Raw genomic sequence first — 19,507 nt, forward strand, 5'->3', positions numbered from 1 at the left:
AGTCTGAATTTGCAATAAGGAGTGCATAGTCTGAGCCACAGTCAGATCCTGGTCTTGCTTTTGCTGACTGTATAGAGCTTCTCCATCTTTGGCTGCAAAGAATATAATCAGTCTGATTTTGGTGTTGACCATCTGGTGATGTCCATGTATAGAGTCTTCTCTTGTGTTGTTGAAAGAGGGTGTTTGTTATGACCAGTGCATTTTCTTGGCAAAACTCTATTAGCCTTTACCCTGCTTCATTCCATATTCCAAGGCCAAATTTGCCTGTTACTCCAGGTGTTTCTTGACTACCTACTTTTGCATTCCAGTCCCCTGTAATGAAAAGGACATCTTTTTGGGTGTTAGTTCTAAAAGGTCTCGGTGCACTAAGCGCAGCCAGTTGAGACCGGCGCACTAGCGCAGCCGAGAGGAGCTACCCCATGTCTGAGGTCAGGGGCAGAAGCCGAGAGGACCCCATGCCCGAAGGGCAGCAGCCAACAGGAGTTACCCCATGTCCGAGGTCAGGGGCAGCGGCCGAGAGTAGCAGGCTGTGACAGCACAGGAACGGCTGAGAGGATCTACCCTGTGTCCGAGGTCAGGAGGGGCGGCTGAGAGGAGCTACCCCGCGTCAGAGGTCAGGGGCAGCCGCCGGGAGGAGTTACCCCGTGTCCGAGGTCAGTGGCGGCCGCCGGGAGGAGCTACCCCAAGCCCCCACGCCCGAGGCCAGGGGTGGCGGCCGGGAGGACCAACCCCACACCTGAGGACAGGGGTGGTGGCCAGGAGGACCAAACCCACATCCAACAAGCAATGGCTGCGAGGGCGCAGGAGGGCCTAGAGGAGCTATCCCACGTTGAAGGTCAGGAAGGGTGGCGATGAGGAGATACCCCTCGTTCAAGGTAAGGACCAGCGGCTGCGCTTTGCTAGAGCAGCCATGAAGAGATACCCCATGCCCAAGGTAAGAGAAACCCTAGTAAGATGGTAGGTGTTGTCAGAGGGCATCAGAGGGCAGACACACTGAAACCATACTCACAGAAAACTAGTCAATCTAATCACACTAGGACCACAGCCTTGTCTAACTCAATGAAACTAAGCCATGCCCATGGGGCAATCCAAGATGGACAGGTCAAGGTGGAGAGATTTGACAGAATGTGGTCCACTGGAGAAGGGAATGGCAAACCACTTCAGTATTCTTGCCTTGAGAACCCCATGAACAGTATGAAAAGGCAGAATGATAGGATACTGAAAGAGAAACTCCCCAGGTCAGTAGGTGCCCAATATGCTACTGGAGATCAGTGGAGAAATAACTCCAGAAAGAATGAAGAGATGGAGCCAAAGCAAAAACAATACCTAGCTGTGGATGTGTCTGGTGATAGAAGCAAGGTCTGATGCTGTAAAGAGCAATATTGCATAGGAACCTGGAATGTCAGGTCCATGAATCAAGGCAAATTGGAAGTGGTCAAACAAGATATGGCAAGAGGGAATGTCGACATTCTAGGAATCAGTGAACTAAAATGGACTGGAATGGGTGAATTTAACTCAGATTACCCTCAGAAGAAATGGAGTAGCCATCATGGTCAACAAAAGAGTCTGAAATGAAGTACTTGGATGCAATCTCAAAAACGACGGAATGATCTCTGTTTGTTTCCAAGGCAAACCATTCAATATCACAGTAATCCAAGTCTATGCCCCAACCAGTAACTCTGAAGAAGCTGTAAGTCATTGCCTTCTACCAAATTTGAGAAGCTTCTAGCTATCATTTATTCAAATACATTCTTTTTATCTTTTTATTTCCTTCTGTTATTCCAATTACACATATATTGGGTCAATTGATAATGTCTCAAAAATTTCAAAGAAATTATTCATTTCATCTCTATTTTTTTCCTCTTCAGGTCGAGTTATTTCTGTTGATTTACGTTCCAATTAATTAATCTTTTCTTCATCAATTTCAATGCTCTTGGAACTTATTTCATGAATTTTTTCACTGTAGCTATTATAACTTCTAAGTCACAGAAAACAAATCTGTGACTCATTTATATGAGTCACAAAATCTATGATCTCATTATATGTGGAACCAAAAATAGTCGAATTCATAGAAGCAGAGTAGCATGGTGGTTACTAGGCACTGTGGGGAGGGAGAAATGGGGAGATGTTTGTAAGAGGTGTTTCAGTTATACAAGATGAATCACTTCTGGAGATCTAATGTATAGAATGGTGACTATAGGTAAAAATAGTGGACTGTATATGTAAAATTTGTCAGCAGGGTATATCATAAGTTTCCTCACCACATGCACCAAAAAAATTGTAATTTCATGAGATGATGGATATGTTAATAAGTTTGATTTTAATGATTATTTCACAATGTAAACCTACAGCGAATCATCAAGTTGTACACCTTAAATTGTTGTTCAGTCACTAAGTTGGGTCCAGCTCTTTCCAATTGGATGGACTGGAAAGCATGCCAGGTTCCTCTGTCCTTCACTATCTCCCAGAGTTTGCCCAAATTCATGTCCATTGAGTCAGTGATGCTATCTATCTCACCTTCTTTCCTCACCTTCTCCTACTTTAAATTTTCCCCAGCATCAGGGTCTTTCCTAATGAGTCAGTTCTTCACATGAAGTGGCCAAAGTATTGGAGCTTCAGCTTCAGCATCAGTCCTTCTAATGAATATTCAGGGCTCATTTCCTTCAGGATAGACTGGTTTGATCTCCTTGCCGTCCAAGGGACTCTCAAGAGTCTTCTTCAATACTACAGTTCAAAAACACCAATTATTTGGCCCTCAGCTTTCTTTATGGTCCAACTCTCACATCCATGCATGACTACTGGAAAAAAACCATAGCCTTGACTAGATGGACCTTTTTGGCAAAATAATGTCTCTGCTTTTTAATATGCTATCTAGGTTTGTCATAGCTTTTCCTCCAAGGAGCAAATGTCTTTTAATTTCATGGCTGCAGTCACCATCTGCAATGATTTGGAAGCCCAAGAAAATAAAGTCTGTTACTCTTTACATTGTTTCTCCATTGATCAGTCATGAAGTGACAGGACCAGATGCCATGATCATGGTTTTTTGAATGTTGAGTTGTAAGCCAATTTTTTCACTCTACTCTTTCACTTTCATCAAGAGGCTCTTTAGTTTTTCTTCACTTTCTGCCATAAGGGTGGTGTCATCTGCATATCTAAGGTTACAGATATTTCTCCGGGCAATCTTGATTCCAGCTTGTGCTTCTTCCAGCCCAGCGTTTCTCATGATGTACTCTGCATATAAGTTAAATATGCAAGGTGACAATATACAGCCTTGACATACTCCTTTCCCATTTTGAACCAGTCTATTGTTCCATGTTCGGTCCTAACAGTTGCTTCTTGACCTGCATACAGATTTCTCAGAGGCCAGTGAGGTGGTCTTGTATTCCTATCTCTTCAAGAATCTTCCAGTTTGTTGTGATGCACACAGTCAAAGGCTTTTTTATAGTGAAGTAGAAGTAGATGTTTTTTTTCTGGAAAAATTTCTATGATCTAATGGATGTTGGCAATTTGATCTCTTGTTTCCTAAATTCAACCTTTTCTAAAAAATTCAATCCTTTTCTGAATCCAACTTGAACATCTGGAAGTTCTTGGTCAGCATCAGTCCTACTAATGAATATTCAGGGATGGTTTCCTTTAGGATTGATTGGTTTGATGTCTTTATAGTCCAAGCGACTCTCAAGAGTCTTCTCCAGCACCACAATTTGAAAATATCAGTTCTTCAGCACTTAGCCTTCTTCATTATTCAACTCTTACATATGTATATGACTACTGAAAAAAAACATAATTTTGGCTAAATGGATCTCTGTCAGCAAGATGATGTCTCTGTTTTTTAATACATTGTCTAGTTTTGTCATAACTTTTCTTCCTAGGAACAAGTGTCTTTTAATCTTGTGGCTATAGTCACTGTCTGCAGTGATTTTGGAGCCCAAGAAAATAAATCCATCCCTATTTCTTCTTTTCCCTGTCTATTTGCCATGAAGTGATGGTACCAGATGCCACGATTTTAGTTTTTTGAATGCTGAGTTTAAGCCAGCTTTTTCACTCTCCTCTTTTACCCTCATCAAGAGACTCTTTAGTTCCTCTTCACTGTCTGCCAGTACAGTGGTATCATATGCATATCTGTCAGTTCAGTTCCGTTCAGTTCAGTTGCTTAGTCATGTCTGACTCCTTGCAACCCCATGAACCGCAGCACGCCAGGCCTCCCTGTCCATCACCAGCTGCCGGAGTCCACCAAAACCCAAGTCCATTGACTCGGTGATGACATCCAACTATCTCATTCTCTGTCATCCCCTTCTCCTCCTGCCTTCAATCTTTCCCAGCATCTGGGTCTTTTCAAATGAGTCAGCTCTTTGCATCAGGTGGCTTGATATTTCCCATTATATTATATCCTCAGTTGTGTCTTAATTGAAAGTTGGTATTCTTTCTCATTTTAAAAGTTTACAATGTGAAATATAAAGCAAACAAGCAAACAAAATCTGTGAACAAAACAAACGCAAACAAAAATAAACACATAGATATGCAAACAAGGCAGTGGTTATTAGAAGGAAAGCAACTGGGAAGAGGGAGAACTGGATAAACGGGTTCAATTATGTAATAATAGACAGAAACTAAATTTTTGATGGCTACCATGCTATAGTGTATACAGAAGTCAACATATAATACTGTGCACGTGAAATTTACATGTTATAAATCAGTGTTTCCTCATTATTTCAATAAAAGGTAAATTAAAAACTTAAAAAGTAAAAGCTTGAAATAAAATAATTATTAGTGTTACATCATTTTCAGCTGCTTTTTGGCCAGTTATGTAATATTAAGATGAAGATGATTACTCTGGGAAGTTTTTTTTTTTTTTTTTTTAGAACCCACATTTCTTTAGGTAGATATATTCCTAAGTATTTTATTCTTTTCATTGCAATGGTGAATGGAATTGTTTCCTTATTTCTCTATTTTCTCATTATTAGTGTATAGGAATGCAAGGGATTACTGTGCGTTGATTTTATATCCTGCAACTTTACTATATCCATTGATTAGCTCTAGCAATTTTCTGGTGGAGTCTTTAGGGTTTTCTATGTAGAGGATCATGTCATCTGCAAACAGTGAGAGTTTTACTTCTTCTTTTCCAATTTGGATTACTTTTATTTCTTTTTCTGCTCTGACTGCTGTGGCCAAACTTCCAAAACTATGTTGAATAGTAATGGTGAAAGTGGGCACCCTTATCTTGTTCCTGACTTTAGGGGAAACACTTTCTATTTTTCACCTTTGAGGATAATGTTTGCTGTGGGTTTGTCATATATAGCTTTTATTATGTTGAGGAATGTTCCTTCTATTTCTGCTTTCTGGAGAGGTTTTATAAATGGGTGCTGAATTTTGTCAAAGGCTTTCTCTGCATCTATTGAGATAATCATATGGCTTTTATTTTTCAATTTGTTAATGTACTATAAAACACTGGTGAAAGAAATCAAAGGGGACACTAATATATGGAGAAATATACCGTGTTCATGGATCAGAAGAATCAATATAGTGAAAATGAGTATACTACCCAAAACAATCTATAGATTCAGTGCAATCCCTATCAAGCTACCAACAGTATTTTTCACAGAGCTAGAACAAATAATTTCACAATTTGTATGAAAATACAAAAAATCTCAAATAGCCAAAGGAATCTTGGGAAAGAAGAATGGAACTGGAGGGATCAACCTGCCTGATTTCAGGCTCTACTACAAAGCCACAGTCATCAAGACAGTATGGTACTGGCACAAAGACAGAAATATAGATCAATGGAACAAAATAGAAAGCCCAGAGATAAATCCATGCACCTATGGACACCTTATCTTTGACAAAGGAGGCAAGAATATATAATGGATTAAAGACAATCTCTTTAACAAGTGGTGCTGGGAAATCTGGTCAACCACTTGTAAAAGAATGAAACTAGAACACTTTCTAACACCATACACAAAAATAAACTCAAAATGGATTAAAGATCTAAACTTAAGACCAGAAACTATAAAACTCTTAGAGGAGAACATAGGCAAAACACTCTCCGACATAAGTCACAGCAGGATCCTCTATGACCCATCTCCCAGAATATTGGAAATAAAAGCAAAAATAAACAATTGTGACCTAATTAAAATTAAAAGCTTCTGCACAACAAAGGAAACTATAAGCAAGGTGAAAAGACAGCCTTCAGAATGGGAGAAAATAATAGCAAATGAAGCAATTGACAAACAAGTAATCTCAAAAATATACGAGCAACTCCTGCAGCTCAATTCCAGAAAAATAAACAACCCAATCAAAAGGTGGGCCAAAGAACTAAACAGACATTTCTCCAAAGAAAACATACAGATGGCTAACAAACACATGAAAAGATACTCAACATCACTCATTATCAGAGAAATGCAAATCAAAACAACAATTAGGTACCATTTCACACCAGAATGGCTGCGATCCAAAAGTCTACAAGCAATAAATGCTGGAGAGGATGTGGAGAAAAGGGAAGCCTCTTATACTGTTGGTGGGAATGCAAGCTAATACAGCCACTATGGAGAACAGTGTGGAGATTCCTTAAGAAACTGGAAATAAAACTGCCTTATGACCCAGATATCCCACTACTGGGCATACACACCGTGGAAACCAGAAGGGAAAGAGACACATGTACCCCAATGTTCATCACAGCACTGTTTATAATAGCCAGGACATGGAAGCAACCTAGATGTCCAACAGCAGATGAATGGATAAGAAAGCTGTAGTACATATACACAATGGAGTATTATTCGGCCATTAAAAAGAATACATTTGAATCAGTTCTAATGAGGTGGGTGAAACTGGAGCCTATTATACAGAGTAAAGTAAGCCAGAAAGAAAAACACCAATACAATATACTAATGCATATATATGGAATTTAGAAAGATGGTAATGATAACCCTGTATGTGAGACAGCAAAAGAGACACAGATGTATAGAACAGTCTTTTGGACTCTGTAGGAGAGGGAGAGGGTGGGATGATTTGGGAGAATGTCATGGAAACATGTATAATATCATATATGAAATGAATCGCCAGTCCAGGTTTTATGCATGATACTGGATGCTTTGGGCTGATGCACTGGGATGACCCAGAGGGATGGTACAGGGAGGGATGTGGAAGGAGGGTTCTGGATGGGGAACACATGTACACCCGTGGCAGATTCATGTTGATGTATGCCAAAACCAATACAATATTGTAAAGTAATTGACCCCCAATTAAAATAAATAAATTTATGTTTAAGAAAAACAAACAAAAAACAAAACAAACAAACAAAAAAGAACCCACGTTTTTGGAATTTTAGAAATGCATGCTACCCATTAGCTAACAAAGATTTTCATTTCTCTGAAACATTCTTTCTACTGTTTCTGATGAAAAATCTTCGTTCTTCAAATTATGTTTCTAAGTAAGCTGTCATTTCTTTTTCTCAGTGATTTCGAGTTGTTTTTCCCCCTCCCTTCCCTACCCCCGCCTTGGCTTTAGTTTTCAGAAATTTGACTATTTGTGTGCTGGTGTGGACTGTCAGATATTATTTCATTTCTATGGAGTTAGGAGCAAAGGTCTGGGTTTGTAACTGCTTCATGCTAACATAGGATGCTGTATTCTTCAGAAACAACTTTGGAATATCCTTTTAACAATTCAGTTAAACTTTGCAATTATGTAGCGTGAAAACAAGGGGCTGTCTGAGACTTTAGTTAATGCACACCTCAATTAACAGAATCAGAATTAGATATACATTGAAACATTATCTTTTCTATCTAAAATCATCCTAATTTTTACCAAATATAGCCAAATTAAGATTAATTTGTTTGCAAATTAAGTCTGATTTCAACAAGGGTTGGCCTGGTTACTTATATTGATCATATAGGCTCTTTTAAATTGGCTGTGTTAGAATTTTTCATAAAGAATCTCATATTGAACTTTTAAAAGGCCTCTGAGGGCCAAGAAATCCAAACCAAGGGCTTGTCACAGATTTTGCCTTACAAATTTGGATAAATTTCTCCTTTTGAAGTCCCAAAAAATGTCACCAGTCTGGTAGTGACCTTCTTTATTTATTTGATAAGACTGTTGGGAACCTATGAGTTTGGAATTTCTGGAGAGATCAGATACAGCAAGAAGATAAATGTTTCAATTTTACTTACAAAAGTATTATTAACCAAGTTGCTATACATCATAATTAGCTTAAGGGGAAAAGTCACCCTATATCTAGAAGACATAGATTAAAAACCAGTAATAGTTCAGACAAAACCAAAAAATTATAATCACATTCATCAGTGTACCCAGTTCCATGTAACTAACCCTTTTTGCTAACAGTTTTATGAAATCAGAGTTTCCATTAGACTTTTAAATTTCTTACCCAGTTCAGCAGTGTGATGTGAAATTTATCATAGACCTGAATGTTTTAAAAGTCTCTCCTATGAATTTTCTTAAGGATGAAGCACTTTTGACAAAGTATCAGAGTACAATAACTGTCTATAATTGACAAAAGACTTAAAGGTCAAAGTTAAAGATGTGATTAAGATGTTTGACAAAGAAGCTTAACCAAGTTGCTGTAACATACATTTAAGATAACAACTAGAATTATGACATTACACTAGGACATATCTTAATTTCAGAAACTATATAATTTCAACAATGTCTATACTAACAAAACTCATCCAGAGTATAACTGAGGAAGCTTATTATGCCTTGACAATGCTTCCTATGTAATTCAACATACTAAACAATCCTTGCTGCTACTGCTGCTGCTAAGTCGCTTCAGTTGTGTCCGACTCTGTGCGACCCCATAGATGGCAGCCCACCAGGCTCCTCTGTCCCTGGGATTCTCCAGGCAAGAACACTGGAGTGGATTGCCATTTCCTTCTCCAATGCATGAAAGTGAAAAGTGAAAGTGAAGTCGCTCAGTCGTGTCCGACTCTTAGCGACCCCATGGACTGGAGCCTACCAGGCTCCTCCATCCATGGGATTTTCCAGGCAAGAGTGCTGGAGTGGGGTGCCATTGCCTTCTCCTTACTATTTTTCTCTGAGATGCCTTAAGGGCCCTCTGAAACATTACAAAGTTGGTTGTGTAACAGAGCAGGATGAGCACTGAAGAGCACAGCCCTTAGCAAGTAGCTATTGCTGTGCCTCATTATTCTGCACCCTGTTACTAGGCAACAGGTCTTTCTCAGCCACTGTGCCTGTCAGCCCTACCCACAATCAACCAACCATCAATGAGCACTGAGTTAGTTGTCCTGCTCAGCTATTGGTCAGCACTGCAGCGGGCCCTGCCCACTGGTAACTGTCAATGAGGGACCAATGGGGAAGGGATTCAATCAAATATCAGTGGTGTGGTAGTCATCAGGTGGAGAGTGAGGTAAGAGGCAGATTCAGGCCTCCTCCTGGAGGTCCTCCAGCTTACCCAGCCTTGGGCTAGTAGGTGAGCTCGAGGGCCCAGGGAAGAGATGGGGGGCTATGTCCTGCTGGGCTGCAGAGCCCTCACTAAAGGGCTCTACTAGCTGTGGCCCAGACCTTGAGGAACAGTGAACCTCACCACCCCCCCACCCCATTCCTATCTCTGTGACCCACTAGCAGTGGGTTGTCTTTCTGGGCCACAGTCTGTGAGACTTGGTTTCCCCATTTGGGTGACCTGAGGAGACTGAACACCATTTGGGTTGGATTCCTGGCTCTCTCAGGGATGACAGCTGGACAGGATATGGGAACCTGGCCCTGAAGGAGCTGTCAACTGAGATCTGCCTCCTCTTAGCCAGAACGGACAACTTGGAGGGTGGAAGTTGTGCCTTGGGACTTTGCCATTTCTTGTCAGGACAGAGAATAACATTCATCTGGTAGAGATTTACAGCAACACCATTACATCATGTATTGAGACTTACTGTGTTCAACAAACTGCCCTAGCCACAGTGAAAACAAAAACACAAAATACATAGTATTTCCTTCTAGGCTACTCACATTCTTCTTATGAAAGGCACACATTCACGATATGACATAGCTTAAGGCTTTCATGAATATATGAGAGTACTGGTCAAATAAAAAAATATATATATGCATTACCTAAAAGTTGAGAAGTATGTTTTATTTGGCAGATATACGGAGGATTTAATCCTTAAAGACAGGCTCTCAGGTAGCTGTTCTACCTGTTCCGAAGAGGTAGGGGAGGACTCAGGATATATAGAAGTTTATGCAAAAAAGGGAGTTGGAGTATCCAAAGATTTCTGTTAGTTAGAGAAAAAAGGCACCTCAAGTAAACGAATTTATAATGTTTCTATGTATGAGAAGATGAAAGGGTTTAGTCTCATGGAAACTATTCCTTTGATATGCACCTTAAATATCTAGGGCCGGCATTCTGTTTTTCTCCTTCCTGAATTCCATTAGGGTGCACCATCAGAGGTTGATGGCTTGGTGACTACAACATCCTCTATTTAATGAATTGACAAGAGACATTCTTTGTCTACATATTCAAGTGACTCCCTTCCCATAAAGGATTTCTAGAGGGTTCAGTCATATTGTTGCTCAATGTCCCCAGACAAGATGTTTCTACTTCAATATCTCAGCCTCATTTAAAAAGCTCTTTAAACAAGGGGGAAAGGATAACAAACAGTCCTCCCTGAAACAGAGCAAATCTTTAACACTGACCTCAGAAACTATTCCTTCATGCTCCTCTGTCCATGAAATTCTCCAGGCAAGAATACTGGAGTGGGTAGCTATTTCCTTCTCCAGGGAATCTTCCCACAGGGATCCAAGCCAGGTGTTCTCCATTGCAGGCAGATTCTTTACCATCAGACCCACCAAGGAAGCCCATTCCTTCATAGGAGACTGAATTTTGTTTCATTCTTCTGTGGAACAATTTATGTTCTAGGGCAGGGTTGAAAACAATAGAGCATTCAGTAGGCTAACAGGTGCATAAGGCCAAGAAAAGGACATCCAAAGTGACTGTTAACCAAACCATTCACCCCAGAGTGAATGTGGGCATAACTAAGACTCTGCCCCTGATAGGCCACATCAGAGAACTAACACTGTAAAAGGCTGGGAAGGAGAAATTTCACTAAAATAATCAAGATAGTCACTAAACAAATATTAGAAAAAATAACAAATATAAGGCCCAGGGATGTGTAAGGGGGTGGGGCAATAAACAAAGTTTCTTCAATATATTATCTAAAATATCCAGTTTTAAACAACAACAAAAGTAAGATACATGGAAAGCAGCAGAAATGTATCACATGTTACCAGAAAAGAAATCAGGCAACAAGAAATTCCTGTGAGTGTGACTAGATGACATAATGAAAAGTAAAAACCTTCAAAGTCATCATTTTATTGAATAAATATATTTAAAGACTTAAAAAAAAGAAGTAAATAAAGGTATCATAATAATATTAATCAAATATAATACCAATAAATAAAATAGAAATTTAAGATTGCCCACATGGAAATACTTGATTTAAAAAGTACAGTAACAGATTTTCTTAAAGAATTTCTTATGGTGGCCACTATGAAGAGCAGTACAGTACAGAGTTTCCTTAAAAAAAAAAAATAGAGCTACAGTATTATTAGCAATTCCATTCCTGAGCATGCACCTGGAGAAAACCATAGTTTAAGAAGATGTAAACCTCACAATGTTCATTGCAGCACTATTTACAATATCTAGAATATGGAAGCAACCTGAATGTCCAACAGCAAAGAAATAGATAAAGAAGATGTGATACATATGTACAATGGAATATTGCTCAGCTACAAAAAAATAATGCCATTTGCAGCAACATGGATGTATGTAGAGACTGTAATACTGAGGAAAGGAAGTTAGATACAAAAAAAAGCATGCACAAATATATATTGCTTATATATGGAATCTAAAATTAAAAAAGGGGTAAATGAACTTATTTACTAAACAGAAGTAGAGTCACAGATGTATAATAGGAAAAAATGTATGGTTACAATCATATGGGAGTTTGAGTTTTCCAAATTTGCTGGCATATTGAGTGCAGTACTTTCACAGCATCATCTTTCAGGATTTGGAAAGATGGCAAATAAGCAACATAATCTTATACCATAAGACATTGTGAGAACAGCAAAGTAAACCTAAAGCAAATAGAAGGTGGGGGTAGGGGGGCAGGGAGTAAAATTTAAAGAAAAAAAAAATTTAAATAGTAGGATAAAAGAAAAACTTTTAAGTCGATGAAACCAAAAGCTGCTTCTTTTGATTTTTAACAAGAGATCAAAAAGATCAACAAAATTGATAAACATTTGCTCAATTAATCAAGACCAAAAAAAAAAAAAACTCAGATAATTTAAATTATGGAACTCAGAAATGATATTGTTATTGAACTTCCAGAAATAAAAAGAATTATAAGTAAATATTATGAACATTTGCAGACTAATAAATTAGATAAGTTAGATGATATAGACAGATTCCTAAAAAGACAAAAAATTCCAAAACTACCACAAAAAGGAACTGTCAGCTGAGTAGACCTATAGCAAGTGATTGAAAGTATTCTCTCAATATTTTTAATAATAGAATCCTCTGAAATTATAGCAGGGTACACAGATGGTCAAATACAGTAGCTTCTATATTCTTAGCCTCCTTTGTTGCCAAGCTTATAAGCTTAAATGATAGGTGTAACTTCTAGGTTTATCCCTTAAGAATGATGTATCTCTTTCTGATTTACTGATGGCTATGAACAGAAAAACATCTATTTCTGCTTTATTGACTATGCCAAAACCTTTGACTGTGTGGATCACAATAAACTGTGGAAAATTCTGAAAGAGATGGGAATGCCAGACCACCTGATCTGCCTCTTGAGAAATTTCTATGCAGGTCAGGAAGCAACAGTTAGAACTGGACATGGAACAACAGACTGGTTCCAGATAGGAAAAGGAGTTTGTTAAGGCTGTATATTGTCACCCTGCTTATTTAACTTATATGCAGAGTACATCATGAGAAACGCTGGACTAGAAGAAACACAAACTGGAATCAAGATTGCCAGGAGAAATATCAATAACCTCAGATATGCAGATGACACCACCCTTATGGCAGAAAGTGAAGAGGAACTCAACAGCCTCTTGATGAAAGTGAAAGTAGAGAGTGAAAAAGTTGGCTTAAAGCTCAACATTCAGAAAATGAAGATCATGGCATCCAGTCCCATCACTTCATGGGAAATAGATGGGGAAACAGTGGAATCAGTGTCAGACTTTATTTTTGGGGGCTCCAAAATCACTGCAGATGGTAACTGCAGCCATGAAATTAAAAGATGCTTACTCCTTGGAAGGAAAGTTATGACCAACCTAGATAGCGTATTCAAAAGCAGAAACATTGGCAACAAGGGTTTGTCTAGTCAAGGCTATGGTTTCTCCTGTGGTCATGTATGGATGTGAGAGTTCGACTGTGAAGATGGCTGAACGCTGAAGAATTGATGCTTTTGAACTGTGGTGTTGGAGAAGACTCTTGAGAGTCCCTTGGACTGCAAGGAGATCCAACCAGTCCATTCTGAAGGATCTCAGCACTGGGATTTCTTTGGAAGGAATGATGCTAAAGCTGCAACTCCAGTACTTTGGCCACCTCATGCGAAGAGTTGACTCATTGGAAAAGCCTCTGGTGCTGGGAGGGATTGGGGGCAAGAGGAGAAAGGGATGACAGAGGATGAGATGGCTGGATGGCATGACTGACTCGATGGACGTGAGTCTCAGTGAACTCCAGGAGTTGGTGATGGACAAGGAGGCCTGGCGTGCTGCGATTCATGGGGTCACAAAGAGTCAGACACGACTGAGCGACTGATCTGATCTGATGAACAGAAAACCAGATACTATGGACTCAGCAATGGAAGGCTTATCTTAAGGATGGCAGAAACAATTCACCAGTTTTCAAGGGCTTGTATAACTTTGTGAAGCGAAGTTACCATATCAACCTTGCAAATTCTGGATTGCTTGTCACAAGACTGTTGTATGAGAGAAATAAATTCTGATTTAAGTACATTAATTTTGTATTCAGTGGACTTTCTAAAGGTGATAGGCCAGGATACAATTTTTCATATAGCTCTGTGGAACTTCCCAAAAGTTAAGGAAGAATCCAGGATATATAAGAGTTTTTTTGTTTTGTTTTGTTTTTTTTTTTTGCTATAGAGAACATGTAGTTGAACATTAAAAAAATTACTGCTAATCACAAAAATACAAGACATCTAAAATCAATTATTTTAGTGTCTTTTTATCTATGGGAAGGACCAGCATCCTGCCTTTCACTGTTTTGCATTTCCCTTAGGGTATAGTTCAGTGGCTAATAGCTTGAAGGTATGATGGCTAGCAACATTCCTTCTTTATCATAAAGGCAGACAATATTCTTTGTTTACTGAAATGGAAGGCGATAGTTTTTGTCCACAGAGGAAGGGAGTTGATGAATAGAGGGAAAGCCTTTTCTGGAGAGTGGAAAAGTGAATGGAATGAGTACTAGTGATGCAGCTGACTTCCCTCTCTGATAAAACAAAACTAATGAAGTAGCGGGAAGCCTTGGTTATGGGTAGAATATGAACTCTGAATGTTTTAAATCCCCAGAGATTCCCAGAAGAGTTTTACTAGTCACGTGTTACACAAAGTCCTGCAACTAATAAGAGCAAATTAAAAAGTTGAGTGAGAAAGTTCTTTTCCTCCTTCTGATGAAAGAAGAAAGAAATCCCTGAGAGTCTCTTAAGCAGAACCTAACAAACCTCTAGAGGTCAGGAACCTCAAGCCCTGGCAATTATCAGGTAATATCTCTAAAGTGTTAAAAGTAAAGGCTCTAAGCCACTGCAATTTAGTGAGTGTTGGGAACTGATCATTGCAAATGTGGCCTAACCTCACATGTCATGTCAAAAACTCTGGAGCCATAGAAAACTGATGTCCCCAAAGTCAGGACCACTTTTTTCACTTCCCAGGTCGGGAAACTCAGAAGATGCAAGGGCTTTCCCAAGGTCACTTAACTAACAGTGACAAAGTTCAGAGTCCAGAGTCTTTGACCAGTAATTTGCATACTAAATTGATCTTTGCCTCTTTTGAGTGAAGAACAAAGCATACTTCTAACAACGTGAAGACGTTCTTGGAAGAATATAACTATAATACTGACTTGGCATTGGAGCCATTGAAAAATACACAAGGTGGGAAATTATTCTAGATGGTTTGACTCTCTTTTCTTGATAACTAACCGTCACTACCATTTTCCTCAAATTACCATTTCTCTTTGACTTTGAAAAGGATATATATTTCTTTTGTCAGTGTGGCTCTATATGGCAAACTAAATTTGAGACAGGTTGATTTAGTAATAACTTCAGAGAGAACTTAGAATTGGATGGGATATGGTAACATCCCTCATTCACACATATACACACACGTTCAGAATATGCCAAAAGTAGAAGGAGATTGACATTCCTATTTTAGTCCTGATGGTTAGCTAAGTAGATATTTACTACACAATTGAGTAAAACCTAAATGAGAAAGGACCTGGTCTGGAATTTGTATCAATTGTTCTTTGTATTTTCAAAATGCTTCTGAACTTTAAACTTTGAAAACAACCTTTCTGGGCTGTCTTGGAGGGAATATGGCCTATTGTATGAAATCACACTGTTTTGCAGGTAGTATGACAGAAAAACTTTTGGGCTTTGCACCAAGGAGATCACCTACTAAAACAACTTTGTATTTTGCTAGTATACTTTTTCCCTTTGGGGAACTTAGTGTATCTTTTAATTCCACAATCCATATAATCGCCTTTCTTATAGAGTTATTGTGAAGAGTCATGTGAATTTAGAACCTTAGTGTGTAAATAGCTCTGTTAGTGGAAAGAATTTTTCATAATATGTTAGGGATCAACAGAAAGACCGAGTATTTTCTAACTGGGGGAGATTTTGTTCTTAAACAGCTAGAATCCTTCAGAAAGATGCTTATAGAGAGAAATGAAACAATGATCTACAACTGTGGAATTGGACGCGAAGGACACTCACATGGAGTTTGGGTACTGAAGAGGGTTACTTAAAGGTCTCATGAACAAACCGAAGGGACATTTAGACACTGTCCCTCATAATAAGTTCTTAGGCAAGAAGACAGAAAAATAGTCTACCTTTTTGGAGATAATCGCTCACAGATAAAGTGTAGATACAGTGAGAGAGAGAAACAAGAAAGATGAAAGGGTTCATAGACAAGATTAGGTCAGGGGACTCATGTGTGACTATGAAAGAATGAAGATCTTGTCAGGTCCACGAGGACAAAAGAATCCAAGGGACCTTTAAGGTAGAGTCCATATGTTGTGAACTGTTTATGAAAACATTTGTAATTTAGGCCATTTTCCTACTGCCTCTTCTGACTCTCAGTGACCAGCAAGATTCCACCCTGAAAATGCTTAATCTTTGCCTGAACCAAATCTAAGGAACAATGGAAAGTCTCCATCTCTGCCAAAGATACAGTGCTGAATAGCAAAGTAAAACATTGTTTTGAGATTCAACACATTTAAAATAACCTGCTCATTATTGGAGTTATTGGAAATCAATATCTTCTTAAAATGCTCCATATATATTATCACTCTGAGAACTACAGACTTATATGACTCGTAGTCTTTCTTCAAGGTGAAAGCATTGATAAACGAAAATCCTATACCATTAACGTTAAAACAGCTTGATTCCGGTTACAGTTGTGACACTTCATAGATATGGTCATCTTATTTTTAAAGTAGGTATTTTTAAAAAACAATTTTTAAATTTTTAAATTTATAAATGTAAAATGTAAATTTTAAAAATAATTACAGCTGCCCTACACATTCTATATTTCTCCTAGGCACTTCACCTATACAGTTTGAAGAGTAAACTGAATAAATATGCAAACAAATTTGGCAAAATGCAGGCTCTATAAATGAGTTATTAAATATGTTAGCATGTGGCTAAGAAAATACATAGTTCAAGGTCATATAAACATAAGGGGTTATTAACTATAAGGACAAACATGGAATTTTAAAGAGGATGAGATTAAATCTGACATAGAATTATCAAGAAATATACAGAATCACTAGAATTTGTCTTTTTTGCATATGCTGAGCTTTACATTGAAGAAATGAAGAAAATGTCTCTTGCCACTTGATCTATAGTTGCATAAAATGTCTGCTTAGTAACATCATCCACAAACTATTTAAGCAAAATTTATCCTAAGGGTCCTTTAGAAGAGAGGAAAGGGAGCTTGCTATTTCTTTTCCTTTAGTATTTCAGGACCTAATTGTCTTTTTCAAGAAGAGGTAATGACTTTGATCTTCTGTTGTAAGTATAAGCCGTTGTTTAAATACAGTCCCCAAATTCCAAACAACTATCAAACTTTACTTATTAGCTGCTTACAGACAATATTATAAGTAGAAGTTGCTATGTCAGATCCTGATTCTGTCAATTAACTACTTGGTAATTTTTTCATGGCTTAGAATCAGATCCAAATGTAACTCACCTTATGCATGTGAATTTCCTTCATCTGGACAGCAATTAGAGTATTTTTTGTTCTTTTTTTACTATCAGCCATTAAACTCCTTTAAAAAATATGGCAGAAAAAGTCACAATAAGTAATTAGTAACGGTGGCTTAATAAAGAAGAAACACATGAAAGGACAATTAAGAAAAGTATTACCTACATACACATCTTGTTTTGCCAAATAAAATATAAAATCAATTGGTAACTGCAAATTTGATCGTCTGTTTTATTCACACCAAAACTGCAGAGAATAATGGAAATTTGAATTTTTTGTTTCCTTGGATTTCAGAACTTCACATGATGAAGATCAACCAGACAGTCCTGAAAGAGTTCATCCTTGTTGGCTTTTCTGTTTACCCACATGCACAGACATTTCTCTTTGTGGTTTTCTTTTGCCTCTACCTTCCCACCCTCACAGGTAATCTGGCCATCATGGGTCTAACTTGGGTGGACAGACGTCTCCACACACCCATGTACCTCTTCCTTAGTGCACTCTCTTCCTCTGAGACCTGCTACACACTGACCATTATCCCCAAGATGCTCTCAGATCTCCTGGCCAAGGACAGAAGCATTTCATCCATAGGTTGTGGCTTGCAAATGTGTTTCTTCTTGGGACTTGGTGGCACTAATTGTGCCATTCTTACTTGGATGGGATATGATCGCTTCTTGGCCATCTGCAACCCTCTCAGATATCCTTTGCTTATGACCAACATGGTGTGTGGAAAATGTGTGGCCTCTGCTTGGATTGCAGGCTTCTTTGTCTCTGTGATAGAGACTGCATTGATATTCAGGGGCTCTTTCTGCAACCCCAACCTTGTCAAACACTTCTTTTGTCATATGAGGGCTGTTGTGAGGCTGTCCTGTTTAGACAGTGACCTCACAGAATTCACTGTAACAGTGATGTCAGTGTCAGGTTTGATGGGCACCTTCCTTGTCATCATCCTCACTTATGTGTTCATTCTTTCCACTGTCCTCAAAATCCCTTCGGCTGAGGGCAAGCAGAAGGCCTTTTCTACCTGTGCCTCCCACCTCACAGTGGTCATCATCCACTTTGGTTTTGCATCTATTGTGTATCTGAAGCCAGAAGCATCAGGGGGAGATGACACAGTGATCGCAGTTCCCTACACTGTCGTCACCCCTTTCCTCAGCCCTCTCATTTTCAGCCTCAGGAATAAGGACATGAAGAATGCTTTCAGAAAGATACTTAGAAATTTCTTGAATAATCTTGTACTATCACTGCATAACTGAGTGTTCACAGATGTCAGGAAACATCTACCCTGAAATATCTGGAGAAGCCTTTTCCCAGAGGTTGACATATGGGGATCAAGTGTCTGAGACTTGGACCCGATCCATGACAGGCATTTAGTTAGGATGTTAAGGAAGTTTTCCAACTACTTCCACTATTTGTCTCTGCATATTCTATGCTACTGCCAATCGTCCACTAGATGGGTTTTGTGCCTTTGATAAAGTAAGAAAAGCAAGATGGAAGAAGAAGCAACAACACCTATGACTACTATACTAAAAGATGATTTTAAATTCCTAGGGATGTAAATATTCAAAAAAAATTCTAGGTAATGTTGTGAGGGACTATGTGGTACTGCTAAGGGGAGATAATTATTTCCTATAAGAGATACACTATAGAAATCACAGTCAAGTATTTTTCAATATGTTTCTAGATATAGATAGATAGATTAGATATATAATTAAGACTCATGCCATACTATTTAAAAATTTTAATGCACTGTATTCAGTGGTGTCCTTCCAATGACTGCTAAATGCTAGCTTCTGATTAAATGGGGTATTTTGGGAAGCTGATTCAAATCAGTAAACAGGACGGTAGAGCCTACATGTTCTGTGACTAAGGGAATCCTTGGATAAGGACTGCAAATAGCCCCCTTTTCTTTAATATGAAAGCAATAAGAGCTAACTTTGAATACAATTTTACAGTATTGAGTGCTTTAACAATAAAAGGTGTTTTGTAATAATTTTGGCACACACATAGTGAGTAATGAAGGAAACATAGCATCGGCTCTATATAT

General features: G+C 38.5%; 1 protein-coding gene across 1 annotated transcript; it reads left to right on the forward strand.

The window, feature by feature from the left end:
* The first annotated feature begins 17,765 nt into the window (after positions 1-17,765).
* Positions 17,766-18,716, forward strand: OR10X1 (olfactory receptor family 10 subfamily X member 1). Its single transcript, NM_001389922.1, has one exon. The coding sequence runs from the start codon at positions 17,766-17,768 to the stop codon at positions 18,714-18,716; it is 951 nt and encodes a 316-aa protein (NP_001376851.1).
* Positions 18,717-19,507: the final 791 nt, after the last annotated feature.

The sequence above is a fragment of the Bos taurus genome, chromosome 3, assembly GCF_002263795.3.
Source record: "Bos taurus isolate L1 Dominette 01449 registration number 42190680 breed Hereford chromosome 3, ARS-UCD2.0, whole genome shotgun sequence".
NCBI lineage: Eukaryota > Metazoa > Chordata > Mammalia > Artiodactyla > Bovidae > Bos > Bos taurus.